The sequence below is a fragment of the Ostrea edulis genome, chromosome 6, assembly GCF_947568905.1.
Source record: "Ostrea edulis chromosome 6, xbOstEdul1.1, whole genome shotgun sequence".
NCBI classification, from domain to species: Eukaryota; Metazoa; Mollusca; class Bivalvia; order Ostreida; family Ostreidae; genus Ostrea; species Ostrea edulis.
Genome location: NC_079169.1, coordinates 63,536,339 through 63,561,602, shown reverse-complemented (window position 1 = coordinate 63,561,602; position 25,264 = coordinate 63,536,339). Strand labels below are relative to the sequence as shown.

The window sequence follows — 25,264 nt, the reverse complement described above, 5'->3', positions numbered from 1 at the left end:
AAACCCTTACAAAGAAAGATGCATTACTGGATCGAATAAATGTTCTACCAAGCCCCTATTTTTGCTCCTCACGAAAATATAAACAGCTGTGAAGGAGAAATTTCAAACGAACTATGTCACAACATATGCCAGAAGTGGTGTAAATCAAATGCGGATTCTTAAAAATTCTAAAGAACATTTAGTAAATTTGAAATCACGAAACTTTTCTTAAATCAACATCAAAACGTATGACTTTTCAACACTTTACACGACCATTCTTCACGATGAATTAAAGGCTAGACTTTTTGACATCATAGACAGTTGCTTTTTGAAGAAAAAATGGAAAAGGAAAATGATAAAATATTCATATCTAGTGATCAGTCTTCCAAAAATTACTTTAATAAACACCACTATGATACCACGCACAAGTACTCTGAAGTTGAAATAAAAGATATGCTGGAGTTCTTTGATAATATCTTCGTAGTCTTTGATGATCAGATCTTCAAACAGTCTGTTGGAATTCCCATGGGCACGAATTGTGTTCCTTTGTTAGCTGACTTGTTTTTATATTCTTATGAAGCAAAGTTATTCAAAAGCTTTTACATGAGAGGAAATAATTTCTTGCTGTGGCCTTCAACTCGTCATTAAGATATATCGATGACGTGTTACTTATTAACAATAATAATTTTCATTCAAAAGTCGATTAGATATCCTCAACTTCCCATATTTATGTAGCAATATTCCATTATCACCTGAATATGGTTTTTATATCATTCAACTGACTCGATACGCAAGAGCTTGTTCTGCGTATGATCAGTTTTTAAATCGAGGCAGGCTACTGACAAACAAGTTGATGTTACAGGGGTTTCAACTGTCTCGTTTACAGTCAGCATTTCGCAAAGTCTATGGTCGTTATAATGATCTAGTTTGCCAATACAACCTATCATTGCTTCAAATGCTGTCTGGCGTGTTTCATACCGATTGTTAGGCCGTTCTTGGCACACTGATTTTGACTACGGAGTATTCCGTCTGGTCGACAGGGGATGCTCACTCCTCTTAGGCACCTAGTTTATGTATATATATATATATAACTCTACCGGTTTCATTGAATTGAAGAGTTATTTTCGGCGTTCTAATTTATATATATATATATATATATATATATATATATATATATATAACTCTACCGGTTTCATTGAATTGAAGAGTTATTTTCGGCGTTCTAATTTTTCTTTATCATACTATTATATTACTTGTGTGGATATTTAGATTTTAGATTTTATATATATAGGGGGCCTCCGTGGCCAAGTGGTTATAGCATCGCGCTCAAAACAAAAACTGGGCGGCACCAGATAACTGAAAAATTGTTGAGTGTGGCGGAAAACATCTTTTAAGATAAATATATATAGTTTATAAAAAAGAATTCAGTATTTGATACAGTAAATACATCCAATAATAAAAGTCAAGAAACACAAAACTCGAATAACATTTCACTGTCAGCGCTTTCGGCTTTAATGCCTCTTCAGACAGACATAAATTGTAGATTTCAGGATTCCTCCACCCCTGAGGCCTTAAGGGCGGGCCAAAAACTGCCCAAAATTGACCAATTATCAAAAATCTTCTTATCTAGAACTACGCATGTTTAAGAAAAACTAAATGCATAGTGATGTAGAGCAGGAAGGCCGCTATCAAAATTGTAAATTTCATGATCCCTGGGATAAGGGTTCTGACTCCAGGGCGGTGCCAAACTTGTTATATAGTGTTTATGTGTAAAACAAATAACATCTTCTTTAGTGTTTTTTTAATACTGAATTGAAACTAAATGTATACTTTGAAATAACAGGTAGTCTTTTACCAAAATTGTACGGTTGAGCGGTTTCAGAGGAGTTGTGCCGACAAAAACATGGCGGACGGACGGATAGGTAAAAAGCATTGTACATGTATCCCCGCTACTCGTTGTGTAGGGTATTAAATCTACTTCAGACAATCCGTCATCAAAGCAGCATATCACGGTGGAGAATCTTTTGAGGTAGGTGAAGTAGAGTCGGTGTGAGAGTGTTTTTCAAGGCGAGGCCCTACACACAACACATTGTAAAGATACTGGTAAGTAAACATTTTGTTGTTTGTTTGATGTCCCGCCGAGAATTTTTCAATTGCATTGAGACGTAATTAGTCGAACGTGAAGTATCACATTAGACCTACATGTATGCTTAGCGCTCGACCGTAGTAGTGAAGGTACTTTAACGTACCTGTACATGTACCAACACCTGCCGTGACGCGGGACCGTCTCTAAGGTCATATCCGAAAGACCCGTAATTCTCACGTTTAAATACCGAGCGTGTGGCTATGTTTACGTATTCGGTTTGATGCAGACATAGCACGAGCGGGGCCCGAACTTACGACCTCCCATTTACAAAGTCAACGCTCTACCACTGAGTTACCGTCATACTACATGTATGTACAGTGTATAAACATTACGCTCACACAGACAAATCCTCTAGTGGTTCTTCAATGGCAGCCCACAACAAAATTAATGCATTCATATCCAAATGAATTTGAAAACGAATCTTCTAGGAATAGCAATACGTCTTTTCCTTCATAAAACAATTACTCATTGTTCTGTATACATATATATCCCCACAAACTACAGTCTCAGGAAGTTAAAGATTTACATATATGTAAGACAACAACCTCCTGCTCCTTCCCTACATAAGGCCGAGTCTAATGCTCATAACTTGTTCTGGGGATTGTGACATAACAACAGATAAAGGTAACAAATTAAAAAAACAAACAAGTGGTCCATGGGCCACATCGCTCACCTGAGTCACCTTGACCCATATTTAAAGATTCCCCCTATATACACTGTATTTGCATGTGAAACTTGGATCCCTGTTGTGGCCCCAAACCTACCCATGGGGCCATGGATTTTACAAACTTGAATCTGCACTATGTCAGGAAGCTTTCATGTAAATGTAAACTTCTTTGGCCTAATGGTTCTTGAGAAGATTTTCTCTATTAATATATTTGTATGTAAAGCTTTGATCCCCTATTGTGGCCCCACCTTACCCCCATATGCCATGATTTCATACTGTATATGATATCAATAAATATAACATAACTAATGCACGCAATTATTTTTAAAAATTCTTAGATTTATTTGAATTAAAGATATCGTTCATTCAATTCATGTGCGCCACAATTCGAACAAGCATTTAAAAAGTCCTTTGTCTATGCCGTATTATCTTATTGGGATTTCCCGTGCTTGCACGGAGTTTCATCTAGTAACCATTATATTAACTAACAAACGGGAAAGCGTACAACGATTAGAAGAATAATATAACTATGTACAGTGCTGATCCCCCAAAACACGTCCGAGCAAGCACCATGTTCGACACGGGAGGGTCCCGCGCGCCCGACCAGAAATCCTAAAACACTCTGCTTGAGGAATCCCAGATTAGAGTATTGACAAGTCTTCCAATGATTCAGAATTATTATTAAACGTGAAGATATTTCCCACATGTGTACAGCTAAATTAGGGCTTGAAGATCAGACCCATGTGAATGATGATTTGTTGTTGAGACGCTTATACTTTGTGGTTTTCGGTTATTGTTCATCAGTTTGAATTAGTCACCTATGGTACCTGCAAGAGGTCTCAGAATGGACCTTAAATCTCGTCATAGTATAGGGGCACCATTCTGAACAACATGCAGCAACTTCGTAGCTCTATCTTCATATCCACATGCGGATTCAGGTTTCTTCACACACAATCCCCGTGTTCTGGGTGGGACCACATGTACATAGAAAAATTCAATCAAAATGTTCTGCCAAAGTCATATTTCAAGATTGTTACCGAAATGACGAAAACAGGTTTAGAGTACATAAAATCACCATTGATTCATACATCTTGCAATCTTTTGTTGTACAGTAATTTTGACGATATAATTTCATTTCTTTTTTATAAAGAAAGAATGACCGAAAAATATTGAATTGAAATACATAATTCATTGCAGAAGAATTTAATGTTCATAAAATTCGCTTGGAGGTCGCTTTTGTCTCGTTTAGAATTTTTTTCCTTCATTTTAAGTTGATTTTAAACGCATTCCAACATTTTAAACACGTTTCAGAATCAAACTGTTTTACGTACTCCTAGCTGACAGCTACTGCCTCGATCAGAATCACTAAGGTACATGTATATTATATCAGTGCAAGCTACATTTTGGATAAGCAGCAATTCCATCACCGTCTCTGATTACGTTTCCTTACAATTAGATATTACCAACTTTTAGCCACAGAAATAAGGTCACACTTTCCCTCTAATAATTTTCAAATGAAAATATAAGCTAGATTATAAGATATACTAGTAAAGGTTTTTTTAAGCAGATTTTTCAGTTTACAACTTAATTCTGAACATAATTTAATAGTTTCTGATGTTTAGCACATCTCATTTTGTTTTAAACATGCTTTTTTCTATCACACAATTTATTTGTAAACATGACACGAGCCTTATTTACGTAACAAAAAATTGTGAGTGCTGTATCTCACTTGTAACTAAAAAACTGACATTCAAATTTTGGTTGACCATTAGGAATACGTTAGTTAAGCACTGTAAAGAATAAAAATGGAAAAATAAAATTTTCAGCTCAACCGTGTCCATGTCCCTTTAAGACAGATATCAAACATAGAGTTTCTTTAATCTATAGTAATTCCTAAACCTCCTTTTAGAAGAGTTCCTGAACCTTTCCGTTCAAGTTTGAAAAGTGTATGTTTAGTTTTAAAGATATTAATCTAGTCAGTGTGATATGTACCGTAAATCATAGTGTGACACTATTGATTATTTACTTTATCAACTGATAAACGCTATCAGAATGATGTACTCTAGCATTACGTCCAGGGTAGACGGACGAGATCGACATGCCATCCCTCTACATGCTTTATCTCAAGGGACGCAGGCACAAAACGTACGTAAAACCATTTTTTCATACATAGGAAAACCAAATAGTTTTCTAATTGTAATTAAAAGTCAACCTTTTGATGGGTATATTTCTTGCAAAGTTAATGGGTCACCACATTCATTCTTTCTCTATAATGTTTGTTTGTGGAGCGCTAATCTGCATACTTTGTAAAAAGAATGTATACTTGTACAGCGCCATGCATAGCAAAAGTATTCGCGGTTTTTCGAAATGGCGGTCGTAAACAAGATGCACTTCCCTAATTCAAACACAGACGCACACATGAACACGCACACACGTCTATACATGTGTATCCATCTATCTATATATATGAAGGGCCGGGCGAACACGGACCCCTGAACACATCAGAGGTGGGATCAGGTGTCAACTTAGGAGGAGTAAGCATTTCCTATTGACCGGTCACATCCGCTGTGAACCCGATAATCATACGTTAAATTATAATTAACACTAAACAAGTTAGATTCAAACCAATAAGGGATTGGAATGAATTACTGTTTTGGAAGACGAAATTACGTGAAAGAGTCCGGAACGATACAAAAATGGTATGAAGTTAGATGAGTTGTACATGTACGTTGAATTACTGTTTTACAAGACAAGATTACGTGAAAGAATCCGGGAAAATACAGTAATGGTTTATACAGTAAACTCGCTTAAATTTAATTTTAGTTTTAAATATAATTTAACGTTCGACTTATCTTATCGGGCTACGGCGGGTGTGACCGGTCAACAGGAGATGCTTACTCCTCCTGGGCACCTAATTCCACCATTGGTGTGTTCAGGGGTCTGTGTTCTCCCGTCCCTTCATTGATATCTACTACATGTATTCATGCCATTGGTCATGTTAGTGCTTTATATCATTTTATTTTAATCTGGGGGATTAAGAGGTACAAGGTCTCTATCTCATCCTTATATATAAACATGTACTATCGGGGGGGGGGGGGGGGGGGGAGAGGTACAGGGTTTCTTACAGGTTAACCGAGTCACTCAGGTGACCTAATTGCTCCCTCGTCGTGCTTTGTCGAAAACTTATGAACATTTTCAGCATTTTCTTCTAGAACATCATATTTGAATTTAATGAAGGAAAATGGTGTACATAAACAGTTCATGAGTACACTTGGGGAAAGGATATCGTGGCAGAGGTGTACGGAAGCGTATAGTAATATGCAAAGTTGATCAAAAAGCGATTAACTGGGTGTTCAGAGAAACGACTAACACTGATCCGGTATTGGCAGAAGGTCATTCAGACGAAAGTCAAATAACCATTGGCGATAACCACAAACTTTGTCCGGAGAATAGCGGATTTCTCCCAGTGCATGTGCACTCGTAAACGGCGGGTAACAGTCCTCTATTTCGGGATCTTGTGTCTTATTGGTGACAATATAAAACCTCAAAAGTATACTGACATACTTTACGAACATTTAGTAGTCAGTAACAGCAAGACATTTTGTCAACATGCCGAACCGATTCTAAGACAACAATGTGCTGATACACAGGGCCAGAATTACATGTGAATACAAACAAAACAATAATATTCCCCCTATTACCTAGACGGCACAAGTCTTAGACATCAACATAATTAAATATATTTGGTTAAAATTAAAACGCTCACTTCAAACCACCCCAAGAGACATCACCATTCGGGATGAACTTTTTTTACTGCTATACTTTACATTTGGCAAAACACCATCCACCTTAATCCGTGTTTATGTAAATTTTAAGTCCCATGGGCCTTAACGTTCACCTGAATATGCACACTGTTCATTCTTGAGAAATCATTGTGTTATCGATGTACACTTTAAATTTTCCATTTTTATACTTTGTATTTAAATTACATGATAGATATACTTGCCTGAATAGTGGGACCTGAACCCAGGGATAGTAAATTTTACATTGCTCATTATAATCATACAAACATTTTGCTTCATGATATCCAGCAGTATAAATTTTGAATTCCATTTTCAAAACATAATGTATATGGCCAATTTACACATAGCTTCAACTTATACCTGAACCCTTGGGTCATGAATTACACTAATTTGGTAGAGGGCTGAATGCCTATTATAAAGTTGCAAACATTTTGTCTCGTTGATGTCCAGAAGTAAAGAAAATGATTTTGTATTTTTAACATATGACCAACTCTCAGTCCTACCTGGGCCATAAACCCTGAACACAGAGGTCACGACTTTCACAGTTTTGGTATAGATCTCAACGCTATTATAATCGTGCCACCGGTTCGACTGCTTGATGTCCAGAACAAAACAAGATTTTTCAAGATATGCATTTTCAAAACATGACCAATTTAACCCCATCTTGTGGCATGAACTCTGCGGGTCATGAATTTCAGTTTTGTAAGAAAAAAGGTTTATTAAAGTTATGCCAATAGTTGAACTGCTTAATGCCCAGGAGTAAAGACATCGACGATTTTTGAAATTTACAATGTTTTTTATGGTTCTGGTCCCACCCCTCAGGTCCCAGGGAGGCAGAGACCATGGAATTCACAATTTATGCCCTCCCCTTAGATGTTTTACACCGAAATTGGTTCAGAAACTCCAGAGAAGAAGCTGAAAATATTCAATACTTTACGATCGACGCACGACTAACGACGGACGAAAATAGATAGCGATTGGACACCTGGGTGACTTTAAATTAAGATGTTCTCTTTAAAGAAATTAAACTGTTTCTCAAACAACAAATATTTTGGACACCTGGGTGACCTTGGATTAAAATGTTCTCTTTAAAGAAAACTGTTTCTCAAACAACCAATATTTTTAATATTTATTTTCCCAAAGAAAACTGTTTCTCAAACCACAGAAATATTTTTAATGTTTATTTTCGCAATGTGGAATAACCTTTTTCAAAGAGATAATACTTGTACATTGTCTTCTTGACAGATTCTGGGGAGTATCGATATTTGTCATGGTAACCATTTTAATGTATCAACAGCTACATACGAATGCATGTGAAAGATCCCAGAGCGTGATCAGAGACTGGAATATTATATCTGTTGGTGACGGGGAGGAATCTCAATACAACAATTTCAGTCTGATTTCTGATTCATTTCTGGCATCTCGACGTCAATTTATGAAAGAAGAAGTTCGACATGTCGCGTTTCTTAAAGTCCACAAAACCGGAAGTTCAACGGTGACAAGCATTATTCAAAGGTTTGGATGGGAGAGACGGTTAAATCTTATTCTTCCGAATTCAAGTCCAAATCTCATCAGTCAAAATGAAAGCATCACCGATACAAATATACTTCATATAAACAAAGAAGAAACATTTGATATGATATGCAATCACGTAATCTATAATAGGGAAACATTTCAAAAATATTTGCCAGAAGACACGGTGTACATTGGAATAGTAAGGGATCCGTTTGATCAGTTTGTATCGTCCTTGTACTACTACAAGTACAGATGGAGCGTACCCTATCTAGCCCGTCTGCCAACAACGTACTCAATAAAACACTTGTTAGAAAATCCGAATCAGTACGAACCAAAGGTTTTACAAGAATCGTTTACGAAAAGCAGAATGTCAGTTGACTTTGGATTACCTCGGGAGTTATTCTATACGACCGATAGAAACACAATTCTTCCATATCTTCGAAAACTACGATCAGAATTTAAACTTGTTATGATCAAAGAGTACTTCGATGAATCTTTGGTTCTTCTTCGAAGAATCTTGAATTGGAATATAAGAGACATTCTTTACATAAGAAAAAATACTTCAAAGTATGTACCGATGAAGAGTTTTCGGGACAGATATTTACATAAACAACACTCCTTTCTGGATTATTGTTTATACAATTTCTTTGTCAGAATATTCTGGAGGCAAGTTAGACAACAAGGCGAAGACTTCCATGCCGAAGTGTCGTATTTCCGACAAATGAGGCATGCAGTGGAGGACTTCTGTGTTGACGTAGAGAAAAATTCAGCGAAACGGACAAAGGTGTTTGAAGCAAAGGAAAATGAATTCCACTCGAACATCATCGTTAATAGTGATTACTGTGAGCTTCTTGCATTGGATGAAGTTGAGTTTTCAAATAGATTAAAATGGCGACAGTTTCCACACCTTCGACCTTTTGGAAATCGCAAAAGAATTAATAGAAAAGGATGGCAATAAAGAAAATGATCAGCAGTTTATTCCAACGACGATGCTTATGCAGACGGATGAAGATGTTGCCCAATCCTATTCTTCTGAACGAAATATTATTGAATTAAGATTTAATGGACCTCTATTTAGAAATGATTTTCCAATGATGCCCGTAATTTACTTTTGCAGCCGAAACAGTTTGGAAAAAAATCAAACAAATCTTTCTTGTCTTCAATTGATATTTATATGATCGGTGGTTATTCATCCATGATATAATTGATTGTTGTATCTTGCAATCCAATGAACAAAATAATCAATGCAAATACTGTATAATGTGACGTCACAATATTTTTTCAGAGAGCTACAGTTCTGAAGCTATGCAAATACTCGAATATTACCATACAATGTATGTTGTGGAGAATTTTCGCTGAAAAAAATGTATATCAAATACTTTTGCTTGTTGGTAATTCTTATATCCGACAGAAGCTGCTAATATTATTTTGTAATTCATTCTGACGGAATATGAAGTATTTCATCTGTCGTCTGGTGGTAATAATAGACAATGCTGAAATATTCGTGGACGATATCTTAAATTTCACTAAAAGAAGAATGAAACAGAATTCGAGGGCCGGTGACTTTCTCGTCGTTCATGTAATCGTATGTAGTACCAGCGTGGTTTGATATTGATGCATGGTGATAATGTACACACAACATAAACGGGGCATTATCGTTGTATCTACGATAACTAAATGTGGGCATTATTAGCAGGACAGAATCTATGAACTAAATAAGAGTGTAGCAAAACAACTAACTTGAATTTTCAAGTCGAAAAACTGCCATAATAAATTTTATGAATTAACCATTTTGGTCAACTTTATTTATAAAGTATAACACCAGATGATGCAGTAAAATCGTCGTATTTCATTATAGCTTGAAGAGATTCACAATGCTCGTATTGAGTGACCGATCTGTATGTGTCCCTTACGACAAGTCGCACCTGCATGACTATTTGCAATAGTGTTAAATTTTATTAGACAACTTTCTTCTAAAGATGGTACACTCGTATCTGAATATGATAATAGACAGTGTTTAATTATATTATTGTAGATCACATGTGATGACTGAATCAGTCACACCTCCATTATAGGCCATTTTTCCTGGTGCTTTTGTCATTTTGTAATTTTTTAATTTACTGGGTGAGTGTGAATACAAAAAATTCATAGTGAGTTTTGTATTAACACCCATCCAGTAAATTCCAAAATTACAATATGACACATTACGTTAGATTATTTATCTGCATCTGTTCTGTAGATAGAAAAAAAAAATAGAAAAAAAGATCGAAATGTTCACGTTCACAGCTGCTGGTATACTCTCGGGAAGAAGTCACGCGAGAATATGGCTTGTCATATTAAAACATGGAAGTTTTTATGTACATGTATAACAAGGGATAAGTACTGCAATGCCTGCTTAAAGAAGATCTTTTTTTTCTTTCTGTCCTCATCAAATATTGCTGCTAATTACATGGCGCATGTCACCTAGAAAACATAAATAAAAAGCACGTCCAATATTGAGAAACCTTTTGATCAATCCATTTATTCAGTCAACATCCAAAATATAACATGTTTTTGTCATTGTAACATATCAACTGTTTTATTATGCCTGATAAAAAAAAATATACGAGTCGTGTAAAAAGGTCATCAATCAAGATGATTTCATTTCTAAATATGCAAATGTAATATAGCGTAATATTATGCAAACATTATTATGCAGGTGTCTGGATTTCAGATAATATATGTGAAATGGCGCTCCATGCTACGTGCCAAGCAACATTTTAGTATAAGTAACATTGTAAGTAGAGTTGACAAAATTTTCCGAAATATATACAGGTACTTATATACATCAAAAGCCTGGCGCCGCTATCTCCAAATATCCTGTTCAGTCTGTTAAGTTTAAGCTGTGAGATTCGCAACTTCAGTTAGTTGGTATATAAGTTATAAAAAATTCTTGGATAAAGAATATATTATCACTGTAAAGCTTACACCAAATTTGATAATGATAAGCACTGTATGTTGAAGTTAAGGTTAAAGAGAAAATTTGATTTAAGAGGGGTTAATGTATGAGGTTAAAGGCAGTCTCCTCATTGAGTCAATAAAAAGTTCCGTTGTTAAAATGGCCCATTCACTCTCCATTTGATCAGGGCCGAGTGCTTGTCTGAGCACACAAACACCTGGAAAAAGAAGAGAATATCATACTACCCAAACTGTTCCAGAAACTCTCCTCTCTCCCAAAATATCTACAAAATGCCCGTTCTCCGACTGACAGTGCTTGAACATGGAGCGCCATTTCATATTAAATGTATATGTGTTTATTTAAAATCTATCCTTATATCTAGGCTATTAATGTCGAAACATTTTTATGCATGCTAGGAAACCCTTGGTCAAGGGAAAGCGCGAGATTTATTTATCTAATTTTTTCCCTTATTTTTTTTTAATGTATTTATCAAAGTCATACTTACTCCGTGGCATTTTCCTGGACAGAAACGCAATCTTGATTTGAATAACAAAGGCTCTCCCGGAAGTAGAATAAAGGCTCTCATGGACACTCGGGCTACCCACCCCTTACCGTCACGACTCATCTCGGAGTAGTTCCTGATCGGTATCTCTAAGTGTTGCTGTGCTGCTTTGAGTACACATCTAAACAAAACAGGGGAAGCATAATCGTATTTTGTAGACTAATACGATTCTTCGTATTTCAGTAAACATTGTTTAGCCATTATAATATAACTTTTCTGTTACTTAGAATTATAGAAGTCAGAATTATATCTATTTTTTAAACATATCTCTGTATACTGTCTGTTATACTTTGATAATTGAATTTAATTGTATTTATGATATACACATATTTGTGTAGTGACATTGTACCTCAGGAGAAGGCTTTTATCGGCTCCTGTTGTCTTATGATATTACGCTATACATATAGAATATGTTTAAATAAAAAGAAGTCGGGATCGTTATTTTGAGTGTCATAGAAAGGGCATCAGCCGGCAAACTATTCAAATAAATTGGTACACGTACATGTAGCTCTGATAGATTTAGAAACCTATAATATCTTGAATTAATGGGGTATGTTTTCATAATTATAATCCTGAAGTTAACAATTACCCTAGCTACAGGAAATAAATTACAAATGAAAACAAATTGCATCCATAATTACAAAGTATAGTACAGTATTCAGACAGTGATGATTATAGTGTTTTGGGTTCATTGAATTCAGGTATATCGGTTCAAACATTGAGCACTTGGTGGGTAAATTGATTGTAATTTCTTTATTTCATGGTCATCCTTAGCCTAAATAGTTATAGAAGTAGTCAACATTGATTACAGTTTTGATGAATTAACATCTAATAAATCATAGAAGAAACTCCCATTATAATCAATATAGATTTATGGTAGATGTAAGTAGATCCCAAATTAAGAGACAATACTGACCCATTTTCGATGATGGTTTTGCTGACAACTTCGTTCGACAATGCATTAATACTATACACTTCTAAGTACTCCACCATAACGCCACGAACATCTAGAAAATTGAAAATACTGGTTCATGTACTAGTATTAATCATCACCCTTTAAATTTGGTGAAGTGTTATCCAGTACCATGTCCGTCAGGTTTCTGGGGCGTGTGAAGATAGTTCCTTGAGACGCCTGAAGTCAGTGCCGAAAGGAGGGTTCAAAACACGCTCAGACCTCAGAAGTCAATTATACATATTAAGCTCATACTCTGAGAGTTTTAGCAGTCCAACCACAGGTCGCAGTTACAAAATGATAGGAAATTCTGCCTGCAAAACTAATTAAATCTATCCCTTCAGGTGATATATCTACTTATCTTCAGTTCATACATATACATGTACATATAGACTTCACCAGGATGAATACGGGATGAACTTTACTAGATTATGAGCTTCATAGAGACCTAATCGTCTGATGATGTCCCTAACACTAGCACTACAGTCACATTTTTCAACTTTTTGCTAGCTTAAATCTCTGTTTACAGAATCTCTTTTTTTGACAATGACAATCTGACAGCCAATTGGTTACATGTATGTGTTAAACCCATTTATAAGTTTCCGTGATTCTATGTATTTTATCTTTATTTTGCACACCTACCCAAGACATGACCAGTGCGGGGATGTCTGATGTTGATCTGACTTCCTGGGCTGCTTATTCTTTGGTTGTTTTAGTCGGTTCACATTGTTTATTCATTTAGTTCGTTTTCTTTTAAAATGTTTTTTATTTATTTATTATTAAATATTTTATGTATATTTTCCCTGTATATAAATACTTATTTCAGTATTCATTTGTTAATATTTGTATTTTTATTTTATTATTTATAAATTATTTATTAATTCTTACTGTACAGTAAATAAAGAATCTCACCGGGTACCAGATCTATGAACGTGATTGGCTAACGCGTTCCACCTGAGATTAATTAAGTCTATTTTTACTACTTCATGCATTGTGGATCAGCTCTTTGGACGAATTGGACATGTCCTAATTCGCCTCACACTTAACATTGATTGGTAAGCCTAAAACCCAAAACATGTAGGCATGATTTATAAAACATTTAAGTCTTAATTTTGGATGTGAAAAATATCTGAGTATTTTACCAAATAAATTAGGAAAATACTGGTAAAATTCAGAACTACAAACCACAAACTTCCTGTTGAGACTAGTAGATGGTCAAATATTCCACTTAATGAAAGACTTTGTACATTATGTAACTCAGGTAAAATAGCAGACGAGTTCTACTTTATTTTAGAATGCAAATCATTAGCTAGTATCGGGAAAAAGTTTTTATATCCCAGATTTTGTAATCAACCAAATATACTTAAGTTTAGTGAGATAATGTCAAACTCTAGTTTTAAATCGTTGAAAAATCTCTCTCTCTCTCTTCATAGCTAAAATTGATGATGCAGTCTGTCCTCCATAACTTATATCTCTTACTTTTTCTTTTTCTTTGTGTGTAGCTATAGTATGTATATCTCTTGTATTTTCATTTTTATTAGTAGTAGTTTTTTTTGTGTATTCACGATTAATTAAAACGACTTACCGTTATCCTTTATTATTTATTGTACCTCATGTACCACCGATGGATGGTGTGAGTGAAAATAAATGAACTTGAACTAGTCTGTGGTGTAAATACGTTTGTAGATTTAGTTTAGTTTTAGTGTTAGGCATATTTTTGTCTTGTTTTGTTATTCTCTGATACTACATGTACATGTAGTAGCCATATTATGTAAACCTCTTAGTTTGTGCTGAAGAAGGGACAAGTCGTCCCGAAAATTTGACAATCTGGTTGTTCGAGTTGTTGGTCATTTTAGTCCTTTGTATATACATGTGTATATAATCACAAAGCCGGCTTTGTGATATTTTTTAATATTATATTTTCATGTAAAATACTCGAATCTTATTGGTCGAGAAGCATTTTAAATTAAGAAAATAAAACCATATTTCCCTCTGAGAATAGAAAACACGCGCTCCAGGGTGATATTATCTAGCAACGGGTCATTACTTGACAACGGGTAATATGATTAAAATGATCACATGCGTCAAATAATGCGCGTACGGTTCGTCGTAGATTGTTGGACGACGACGGTTGAGCGTTTGTAATAAGCGCGAATACCGGTATTGATAAACAAAACATCGCATGATAGTGATTGATAAAATGTCAACAGACGTAAGTTTTTCTGCTTTATCATTTATATAACATCCAGTATAATAAAACAAATATTACATGTAGTTGAGGGTAACATTGAAAATTTTTACCTCTCGAGAAATCATTGTCAGTCTTGGCGTACAATGGTATTCTCGGGGTGAATATTCTCAATATTACCCTCAAATACATTATATATATATATATATATATATATATATATATATGATTAAAAGAGAGAGGTTACACACTTGTTTTTCGAACGTCACACTTTTTTGCCGCGAATGCATTGGTTTCCATAGGATTTTTGAATATTTTCATCAAATTAGTTATATAAATGGATTTTCCTGGATGGTGGTCGAGAATTTCGAAGGGTATTTGAGCGTGTGGAAGCATATCTTTATAACATTGCATCTTTTTCATTAATAATGATGCTTTGTTTGCATGCTTTTATACTGACAAAATGAGGTCTAACCTCGCAGTGTGCTGCAATGCAGTTTATGTTGTTCCTGTAATCATAAGCTCAGTTGTAGAACACTTGAATTTAAGCTACAGTTTCTGTAACTTTCACCCATTTTGAACAAACTAGGAGAACTTACCTGCCATACCAACAGGTTCGAATTGCAAAATAATGCTTTCATTGGCAGCCAGTGCTTGAACTGGGTCACCATTCATATCCAGGGCAACCATGCGGAATGGAAAAGCTGTTTCAGTTATTTCACGTGTCTTTCCCTCAAAGCTAGAATAAGAAAACAACAATATATTATACTGTGGAATCATTAGATTTTTGGAGGGATGGGGTCAGTTTTTGTGGTTATCTATATCCCTTGAATTTCAACCACAACGAAATACGCATTTCATATCATGTTTCCATGCACAGAAACCATATCCACGAAATTGCATCCAAAAGAAACTAAATTCTGGATATGGAAATTGACCTCCAGGAATTAACAGATTCTTCAGTACTATATACAATACCTAAACTTGTTTGTTTACAATTACCTACCGTGGTACGTTGTTAGGACGTTTTAAACGTACCTATTTGTATGTACACAGGAAACATCCATGATGTTGTCACGTGGTCCAAATTGGTTGTAGTTGTGTGTATTTACAACTGTGGTTTTCATCGTTACGTCACCTAACTGAAAACAAATCGAAAATAGACAAGCTTATTACAATTTGCTATGAATCAAACTCATGAAGACAATCAAGTGTTATATATACTTTAATCCTATTTTTAGATTGTTTTGACAATTTGCATGAAATACAAAGTTAAACGCATGTTCGGTTTCAAACTGCTCGCAATATGATTACCTTCGGTGTATCTGAAAGACGGGTGAGAGAGCACTCCGTCTTGTCGCTGTGTAGAACTACTCGCTCCAGTTTCATCAAATCCGGGATATCGGAGGGTACTTTCTGTAGAGCACATGATTTCCTGTTTTTATAGAGGTAAACTTCTCCCATAAATCCAAGGGGCCGGTATGCCTCAACGATCATCTTGTCAGGGGCGCACCTAGCCACGGCTGTTGAAAAGTAAATTGTGATTTGTACTGATTGTATTGCTTTGTTTAATGTTATTCAATTCAATTCTTTATTGGCACTAAAGCACATACAAGTGTTGTTAGCCATGTAGTATAAAATACATTTCTATTGTGTTACATGGTATTGTACTTGTAACAAGCCTTTATTTCTAAGGTATAAAGAGTCTTTGACATATAATTTTTTGTTGTTGATACAATATTGAGAGGATTCAGTAAACAAGATACAGGATAATCATATGATATTTTTAAATACTTTTTTCTTCTGTTTTTATAAAGGACAATCAAGTAAAAACAACCATCTTCAACACCGTTCTTACAATTACATTTAAATGAAAAAGAATATAATTTAGTGTTTCACAGATATATTTACCCATGACCGCGACAGTACATGTAGGTAGAAAGTTAGCTCAGTGAGTCTTTCGAGTCAGAACTATGATTTTGGAATGTAAAGAAACTGTATCTTCTACAAACGATCGTCGAAGACTGAGTAGGTCTTACAAACCAAATAGGTAGGAATTTACAGAAGAAGAAAATCCCCGCTTCCTTAAATTAATTGTCAACTTGTAAAATTGGCATGTACAACAATCTTAGATTATTTAATGTTTTTAATGAGAGAAGATTGAACAATTTTGAATGATTTAAATCAAAATCTGTTTACTGTTAAATACCGATAAAAGTGAAATGTATCAAATTCACACGACTGGTAAATGATTAGAGGTCGACCTTTTTGCACTTGAGACATTTTGGAAGAGTTATCCACCTTTGGTAAAAATAAGAAAAATCTAATTTTCTTTGCATACCGGTATAAGTAGTAAATGATTTATTTTATTTCATAAAGAGAAAGTTTGTGCGACTTTTCATCAAGAGATTTGTATGAAATATAATTTCTTCTAATTTTTTTTTTAATAAAACATGTTCTTCCCATAGACATCAATGTAAAATTCTAGGTAAAATAAATCAAACAATAATCAAACTTTTGTAAATTCCTATGGTGGAGAATTTTTGTTAAATAAAGTTTTTAAAATAAATCCACGAAAAATCCCACTATCCATTTATTAGATATGCAATATGAACATATGAACGTTATACTGAATACCTTAATGTGTGATCAAAAGGAGACAACGTGGATTGGATCTTAATTAATGACATTTTCCCTCCAAAATCTTCATTAAATGCACAAGCAAAAAAAAAAAAGTGTTCACGTGCAGCTTTAAATTATTCAGTATTTCACTTATGAGCATTGATTTCCTATATATACAGTGCAATATCTTGTACAAGTTTTTAAAGGAACCTTAAAACAGTGCACTTTAAATGTTCTACAACGAAATGAGGGATTTTCAGTCATGTGATATCGGAAAATAGTTGGCGTTACGATGAGGAAATATTCCTACCAAAATAGTGGAATATATTTTATTTACTTGTTTATACTTAAAGTGATCTACTCTTGAATGTTATGACAAATAAATATATGATATTTCATTGTTTTATTTTCATGGAATAGAAGTGTTCTCTTTAACAGAAAATTACCGCATTTCACGTAAATCAATTATGTATATTAGGAATGTGTTATACACAAAATTAAGGTATGTTACTCTAGCTGTTCAAAAAGTATTTCTAGTGATAGTGCATAGGGGTCTTTAAGAGAGAGAGAGAGAGAGATAAGTTTGCCTTGTGACACACAACATAAGATTGTTCTTGTGTTACATGGTCTTACAGATTGTCTTTAAACTACTCTTGAATGACTACCGAGAGTAACATTTCTCTGAAATTAAAAGTGATTTATGATCTGTTAGTGAAATGGCTCCTGTTTTATCATGGGATTCTGTCTAGTAAATTATAGATTCTATATATCCTTACTGTCTGGAATTTCGCAGAGTTTGCCAATGAATCCATGGGGACAATAACACTTGTCTTGTTGGTAGCAAGTTCCACCATTTTTGCACTCAACGGTACTATTAACGGTTGAAATGAATTCTGAAAAATAAACCAATGTGATTGCGTCAGGAAAAATGTTGACTTATTTAAAAAAAAAACCGCAGCTATTTTCTATTTCTTCTACGTATTATACAATATTGATTTATTTACTGGTTTTCAGACATGTTTTGCTGGTGCTTCTTAAACATTACCTGTTTTTAAACCACAATCGTGACCCTGGAAACCTTTTGGACAGATACAGAAGCCGTAGAAGTGACACGTGCCGCCCTGTCTACAGCCGTATCCACCATTGTTTGTACAGTCGTATTTAGCGAAAGCTGTAAAAAGATGTGACAATATAGAACTTGTACGTCTGTATTATATGTAGAAATCATATTTCCATACTATGAAGACACTTAAATGTTCAGAAAATGGGGCCATCAAGTTGTCACCGCCAGGTTGTTAGGTCACCTGAGTCATTCAGATGACCTATTGCTTTATTTATCTGCGTCCGTCGTCGTTCGTCAAAAATGAACATTTTGAACATAAAATTCTTTTAAAATCTGGAATGAAGCATCTTTGAGACAAGGGGATATAAATTATGGATTTCAGGTCCTGCACCCCGGGACCTTCGGGGCGGGGCTAAACCTGTCAAAAATTGTCCAATTTTCAAAAACCTTCTTTTCTACAACAGTACAGCTATAAGAAAACCATAATGCATAATTATATAGAGCAGAAAGGCCTCTATCAAAATTATAAATTTCATGATCCCTGGGATGGAGTTTATGACTCCAGGGCGGTGCCAAACTTGGCATCTAGTGTGTATGTGTAAAACAATTCGATGCCGGATAACATCATCAATGCTTTTGATACGAAATTGAAACCAGAGGAGCGGGTAGCCCTTTACCAAAATTATAAATTCCATAATCCCAGTGGTAGGAGTATTTGTACTAGAGCGGAATCAAAATGGTCATACATGTAGTGATTCATCGAGTGTCCCTGTTTGAACTTCTTTAATTTTGCTGATACTATATAAAACTACTTTTATGCCTTATCCTGTTTTTCTTATATGAAACAGTTCATGAAAGCTTGTTATGCAAAGCAGCTTGAAATAATTTATAACAAGACAATCTAAATGAGAATGGAAATGTCATTTATTAAATGTTTAACAAATGACGAAAAAATGAGTTCACGATCTATTAAGGGGAAATCAGCATATATTACACTGATCAATGTTACATGTACATAATACTGACTTGTTCATAGATATAAAACAGAATAAAAAACTTAGTCTACTTGCATGTTTTGGGAAAGCAGAAAGGGATGTACCAAAATTGTAATATTCGTAACCCCGAGGTCTGACTGTTGGGCGGGTTGAAAAAGTCATAAAGTGTTATATGATATATATTTTGAAAAGGTGAAGATAAGAACAGTTGTCAATCTCATGATTCCTGTGAATAATACAAAATTAAGAGTATGGCAAACGCGGACCCCTGGACACACCAGAGGTAAAACCAGGTGCCTAAGTGGAGTAAGCATCCCCTGTCGACTGGTTACACCCGCCGCGATTCCTTAACCTTGATCGAGTAAATAGAGTAATCCGTAGTGAAAATCGGTGTGTCAAGGACAGCCTAACAATCGGTATGAAACATCTCAGACAGCATTTGAACCAATGATAGGTTGTATTGGTAAATTAGATCGTTATAACGACCAATTTGCGAAATGCTGCTTTTAAAGGCTATTTTTGAAAACCCTGTAACATCAACTTATTTGGCAGTAGCCTGCCTCGATTTAATGTGACCATACGCAGAACAAGCTCTTGCGTATCGAATCAGTTGAGAGGTATAAACACCACCATATGCAGGTGATAATGGAATATTGCTGCATAAATTTGAGATCCCGTGCATGGGGATCCGGGTTAAACTAGGTCCTCAATACTCCTTGCTTGTCGTAAGAGGCGACTAAATCGAGCGGTCCTTTGGATGAAACCACAAAAACTGAGGTCCCATGTCATAGCAGGTGTGGCACTATCAGATCACTACCTACTCAAAGACCGTAAGCGCAGAGCATAGGCCTAAATTTTGCAGCCCTTATCCGGCAATGGTAAAAATTTCGAGCGGGATATTCAACAATATACAACCAAGAAACATAAATGTGGGAAGTTGGCGCTCGAGAAGCTATATAATGTAAAAAATTTCATTGGTATGGGCACTTTCATGGGCATTTGTGATTTTCAAAAGAACACGTCTTGTTTTATACTGCTGCTGAATATTAGAATTTAACTTGGATAGGCAGAACAGGAAAATTATTCTAAATTTCATAGTCCTTGTGGCTAGTATTACAATACCCGCAATGAAAACAGAATATTTACAGAAAATATTTTGTAAAATAATAACTATATTCCTAATCAATTTTTGTCACTTCACTCAGAGAAATTCAATTTTTTCCCAATACTGAACAGGTCTTTTATACCTCTGGTATATCCATGGATCCGTGTTTGCCCAACTATCAATTTTTGTATTGCTTATAGGACTTATGAGATTGATCACTGTTCGTTATCTTCACCTTTCACCAACTTATGGCATTGGTTAACTTTTTTTTTATCACCAAATCCGTGAGGACGAAACTTTTAATAATATATACACCATTTCAAATTATTAAATCCAAATTTAAAAACGCAATCCAAAGCGTATTCGTATTTACAGAGTTGCTGTCCACAATGTTTTGATTTCGAAGGAAATAAACAAATTGCGCATATTGATAAGGATAAATGAATAACATTTTATGAAATTTTGTTGTTGTTTTTTTATTTTACATATATGAATAAGTTTGCTTTAGATGAAAGTGTGATTGCATAATGCTTCATCTGCCTATTAACTTTTGTCAGCACCTTATAGTCCACAAAGGTCAATACGTACCTGCTGTACCCAGGCAACAGAGAATCAGTATGTGAAACAAGGGCATTCTGAAAAACAAATTGAAAAGGGGGTTATATATGACGTCAACAACATAAATGTATATACATCTGTATAAACAAGCTCATCGATATTCGCTCCTTGTATATACTTTCGTTTTCAAAATGAGACTAGATGTTTTGTTGTCTGCCTTTGTAACATGGCGGAAAACCGTAAGCCATTTGTTAAATGACATACATAATGCCATCGTATATATGCGAGAAAAGGGATAGAAATTACAACAGACTGCTGACGCATTGAACATTCCCAGAGGAACTGTAGCGAGAGTTATCTCTCGTTTTAGACGAGTTGGGGAGAATTTGCCTGAAAATGGACATCATCGTACATTGTTATTGATGAAAAGTTGTTCGCTTGTTCGGACCAACAGGAAAACTCCACTGAAAGAGAGTACCACCCAGTTTAATGTGACAAGAACTCAGAGAGTGTCCAACAGAACTCTCCAAAGATGTCTCTTCCGGGAAGGTTACCATAGACGCATATGCAAGAAAGTCCGTGCGAAGGAGGTAAAAACAGTTAGCATGGTGCCGAGGGATTGTATTGTATCTTGCTTAACGTCTCACTCGAGAATTTTTCACTCATATGGAGACGTCACCAAGACCGGTGAAGAGCTTCAAATTTAGGCCTATGCTCGGCGCTTACGGCCATTGAGCAGTGAGGGTTCTTTAGCGTGCCACACCTACTGTGACACGGGTCATCCGTTTTTAAGGTCATCTCCGAGGACCCGTGACATTCACACCTGATGCCGAGCGTTTGGCGATGGAACTGTCACTACCTGTTTTAACGACTTAGGTGTGTCGCGGCCGGGATTCGAACCCCGGGCCTTCTGCCTGCGGGGCGAACGCTCGAAGCTCCATTCATGTGTGAATGGTCGGTGAAAAATATTGATTTTTTTCTGATGAAAGTAAAGTTGTTTTTGGTCAAAACAATAGCCTCTATATATGGCGGTGATAAGACGAGGCGGGATCTGTCCCCTGTCCCAACGAAGAATTTTCATGAGTTGGGGATGCAACGCATATTACGATGTGGGCACGAGTGCAACTATAAATGGCACCGTGAATAGGCAGAAGTATATTGGTAGCCTTGAGGACAACTTATTGCCCGTTACAGCTACCCATTTTCCCAACCATTTTTTTAAATTGAAGACGATAATGCCCCGATCCAACGAGCCCAAGATGAAGTCAGAAACCAAATCTATTGTAGCAGTTGGCTTGAACAGTCACCTGATTTAAATATTGAAAATATGTGGCTAAAACGTAAACTGAGATTGCAACTGAACTATCCAAGGGCATGGTAAAATCTCCTCTTGAAATACAGTATACATGGAGTGTGTGTGTGTATATGTATATATATATATATATATATATATATATATATGATACGACGTACGATGAAATTGAGGGTCAAAGGTGAAATGACAAAATTGAACACAGGCAAGCTATTTTTACTTTTTTTGATGTTTTATTGTTTGCACCACACTTGAGCGACGCCATTATGGAATTTGCTGTTAAATTATGACACACGGCTGTAGTTTGATCATGTGATTGACATGGAAAATACCATCAACAGACTGGATTCATCATTAATGGGGTATGGACACGATTTGAGCCGAAAATTAAAAAAAAATCTATGTTTTCGTGTTCATTGTTTACAATGTTTAACTAAAGCATTTCGAATAGTCAACCAAAATTTGAGTATCAGTTGTTGAGTTACAAGTGAGATACAGTACTACATATAGCTCACAATTCCTTGTTATGTAAACAAGGCTCGTGTCATGTTTTTGTTTACATATATATCGCTTAATAGAAAATAGCATGCTTAAAACAATATTAGTTGTGCCAAACACTAGAAACTGTTTGATTGTGTTCAGGATTAACTAAATGTGCTTTAAACGAAACGTTTACTAGTATATTTAACCTATGTAAACAAAAACAAGGCACGAGCCTTGTTTACATAACAAAGAATTGTGAGCGCTGTTTCTCCCATGCACCTCGACAACTGACATTCACAATTTTTGCTGACCATTAGAAATAAAGCATTCTAAAGATTAAAAATGTGAAAATAAAAATTGAAAATGTTCAACTTAAATCGTGTCCATGCCCATTTAAGCAAAATTTCCAAACATTTGACATAAAGCATGCAGTGATCAGGTAATCAATTGTTGTGATGGAGTTTATCCGGAAATGATATTTGTGTTTTCTTAGAAAAAGAAGGATGGTGGTTCTTATTTGACACATTCACATTTGCTTAACCGATAACCTCGACCTGAACGATTAAATATTCTGATGCATTGTAGCTAGTAACCCGCTACCAATTCGAACCAAACTTTTACAAAATTTCAAGTCAATGTAAGAACTTATTATTTTTGCTCGAGACAGACTTTTGCAATAAGATTTTAACTTCTTTTTTTTTTTTTTTTTTTTTTTTTTTACATGTATGCATTTACCTTTGTTATATATAGATTTACATTGTATTTAAACGTAATTATGTTCCTGGTCCGTCGGATGTGACGTAACATGGCGCTCCATGCCAGAGATCACCTCTCTTGCATGCGGTGTTTGATAAAATAGGAGGCATATTACAAAAAAAACACTTTCAAAACCGGGTACTGATTTAACCTTAAAGGTACATGTGTACTAATAATTTTAGTTCGTTTCGAAACTAAATGTAACATGGTTAATGTATCTGTAATGGCGATATATACCGTTAATAAATTGTGCATCGTAAAGAATCTTATTTCATCCCAGATGAAATTTTTAGTTCATTCTTGACTAATACTAACATCTGCGGTTGGCCATGTAAGGAGGTATAATGTAGGTGCACGTGGTAGGAAAGAAAACAATGACATGGAGTTCATCAACTGTAGATATAGGAGTAAGGACGCAATTCATTATGCTAGATCATGTGTAAACATTACAGGGTCGTTAGATAATAGATATGCAGAGATCCAAGAATTGCTAGGAAAATACCACGTGTTTTGTTAATAAGACACTGAGTGTATCTTTTATTAAAACCCAACATAAAAATTCGAGCATATAATAAAAAATTTAAAAAATCGAGCATGCTTGGATGAAGCCACATTATAGTAAGATTTTTTTTTACTAATGTTAGAAGATATAAACAAAAACTACATTACGTATAGTACTGTTATAATTTCACACGTTTGCCATTTTTTCATAGCAGAACTGGTGTGACTATAAGGGGGGAGGGGGGGGGGGGTTATGATGAAAGCCTGTATATTTATGTTTTTGCAAGTACTTTGTAGCTTTTTGTCAAACACCCATTAATATGGGCTTTTACATTGTGTTTTTGTCATGCACATGCGTATGAGATAGTTTACATGCAAATTTCTAGAATTTTTATCCACTTTTTTTCGATATTTGTTGATCAAGTCTTACTTACTATATAGCAGGTTCATATCGCGGTCGGAAAAAATCGCGATTTTTTCATTTAGCAACAAATCGCGGTCGGTTTAATTCGCTGAAAAATAAATCTTAATATCCTTCAATGTATTTATTATCAATATGAAAGATTAATTCACTGAATGTTAAAATCCCGGAAATTTTGTTTCAGCGAATATAGCGAAAATTAACTCCGCGAGTTAATTTCCTGCTATACAGTATTTCAATCAATAAATAACTACTACGATATACATATGTCTTACGTCATTTTTATGTGAAAATTACGGAAGGAAGCCCAGTCGATGTAGCTATATTTCTTCACATGAATCTGCGTGCGCAGAAGATGACATGCACTCTCAAACTATTAACCATTAATCTTGTAAATGGGTTTTAAGAGGTATATTTTCAGCTGAATGTTACAAATTTAGACTAATTTAAATGAGCTATGTATTATCCAAACGTATCATCAATGACAACTTGGTTTTTCTCTGTTGAATACCCATTGTTCATCGATAATTTATATGTAGTGCTGAATATAAAAGCACGGATCTAAGTATCTATGTTGTAAGGACCCGGTATATGAATATCTTGCCACTTCATTTATATAATGAAAGGGAAACAAAGACCTATTTAACAATGCTTTGATTTTTCATGACGTTAGCCTTGTATCCTCAGTGAACAGGGTT

The 25,264-nt window shown here is 35.2% G+C and overlaps 2 protein-coding genes across 7 annotated transcripts in view; one reads left to right on the top strand and one right to left on the bottom strand.

The window, feature by feature from the left end:
- Positions 1-4,856: 4,856 nt before the first annotated feature.
- Positions 4,857-9,490, top strand: LOC125683118 (galactose-3-O-sulfotransferase 2-like). Its single transcript, XM_048923933.2, has 2 exons — positions 4,857-4,937; positions 7,841-9,490. The coding sequence occupies exons 1-2, from the start codon at positions 4,891-4,893 to the stop codon at positions 9,066-9,068; spliced, it is 1,275 nt and encodes a 424-aa protein (XP_048779890.2). The 5' UTR covers positions 4,857-4,890; the 3' UTR covers positions 9,069-9,490.
- LOC125683122 (gigasin-2-like) overlaps positions 9,260-25,264 on the bottom strand; it is a 56,841-nt gene continuing 40,836 nt past the window's right edge. For 3 of the 6 annotated variants that reach the window (XM_056140370.1, XM_056140371.1, XM_048923945.2), the window contains 9 exons: positions 21,124-21,170; positions 18,418-18,543; positions 18,149-18,265; positions 16,065-16,273; positions 15,789-15,892; positions 15,350-15,489; positions 12,527-12,617; positions 11,554-11,731; positions 9,260-10,573 (listed from right to left, as the gene is read on the bottom strand). In XM_056140370.1, coding sequence (XP_055996345.1) covers positions 10,556-10,573; positions 11,554-11,731; positions 12,527-12,617; positions 15,350-15,489; positions 15,789-15,892; positions 16,065-16,273; positions 18,149-18,265; positions 18,418-18,543; positions 21,124-21,169 — 1,029 coding nt within the window. In that variant the 5' untranslated portion in view covers position 21,170 and the 3' untranslated portion in view covers positions 9,260-10,555. Of the gene's footprint in view, positions 10,574-10,611; positions 11,266-11,553; positions 11,732-12,526; positions 12,618-15,349; positions 15,490-15,788; positions 15,893-16,064; positions 16,274-18,148; positions 18,266-18,417; positions 18,544-21,123; positions 21,171-25,264 lie in introns of those variants that run through there. The other 3 variants (XM_056140369.1, XM_048923943.2, XM_048923942.2) reach the window with 1 other exon arrangement.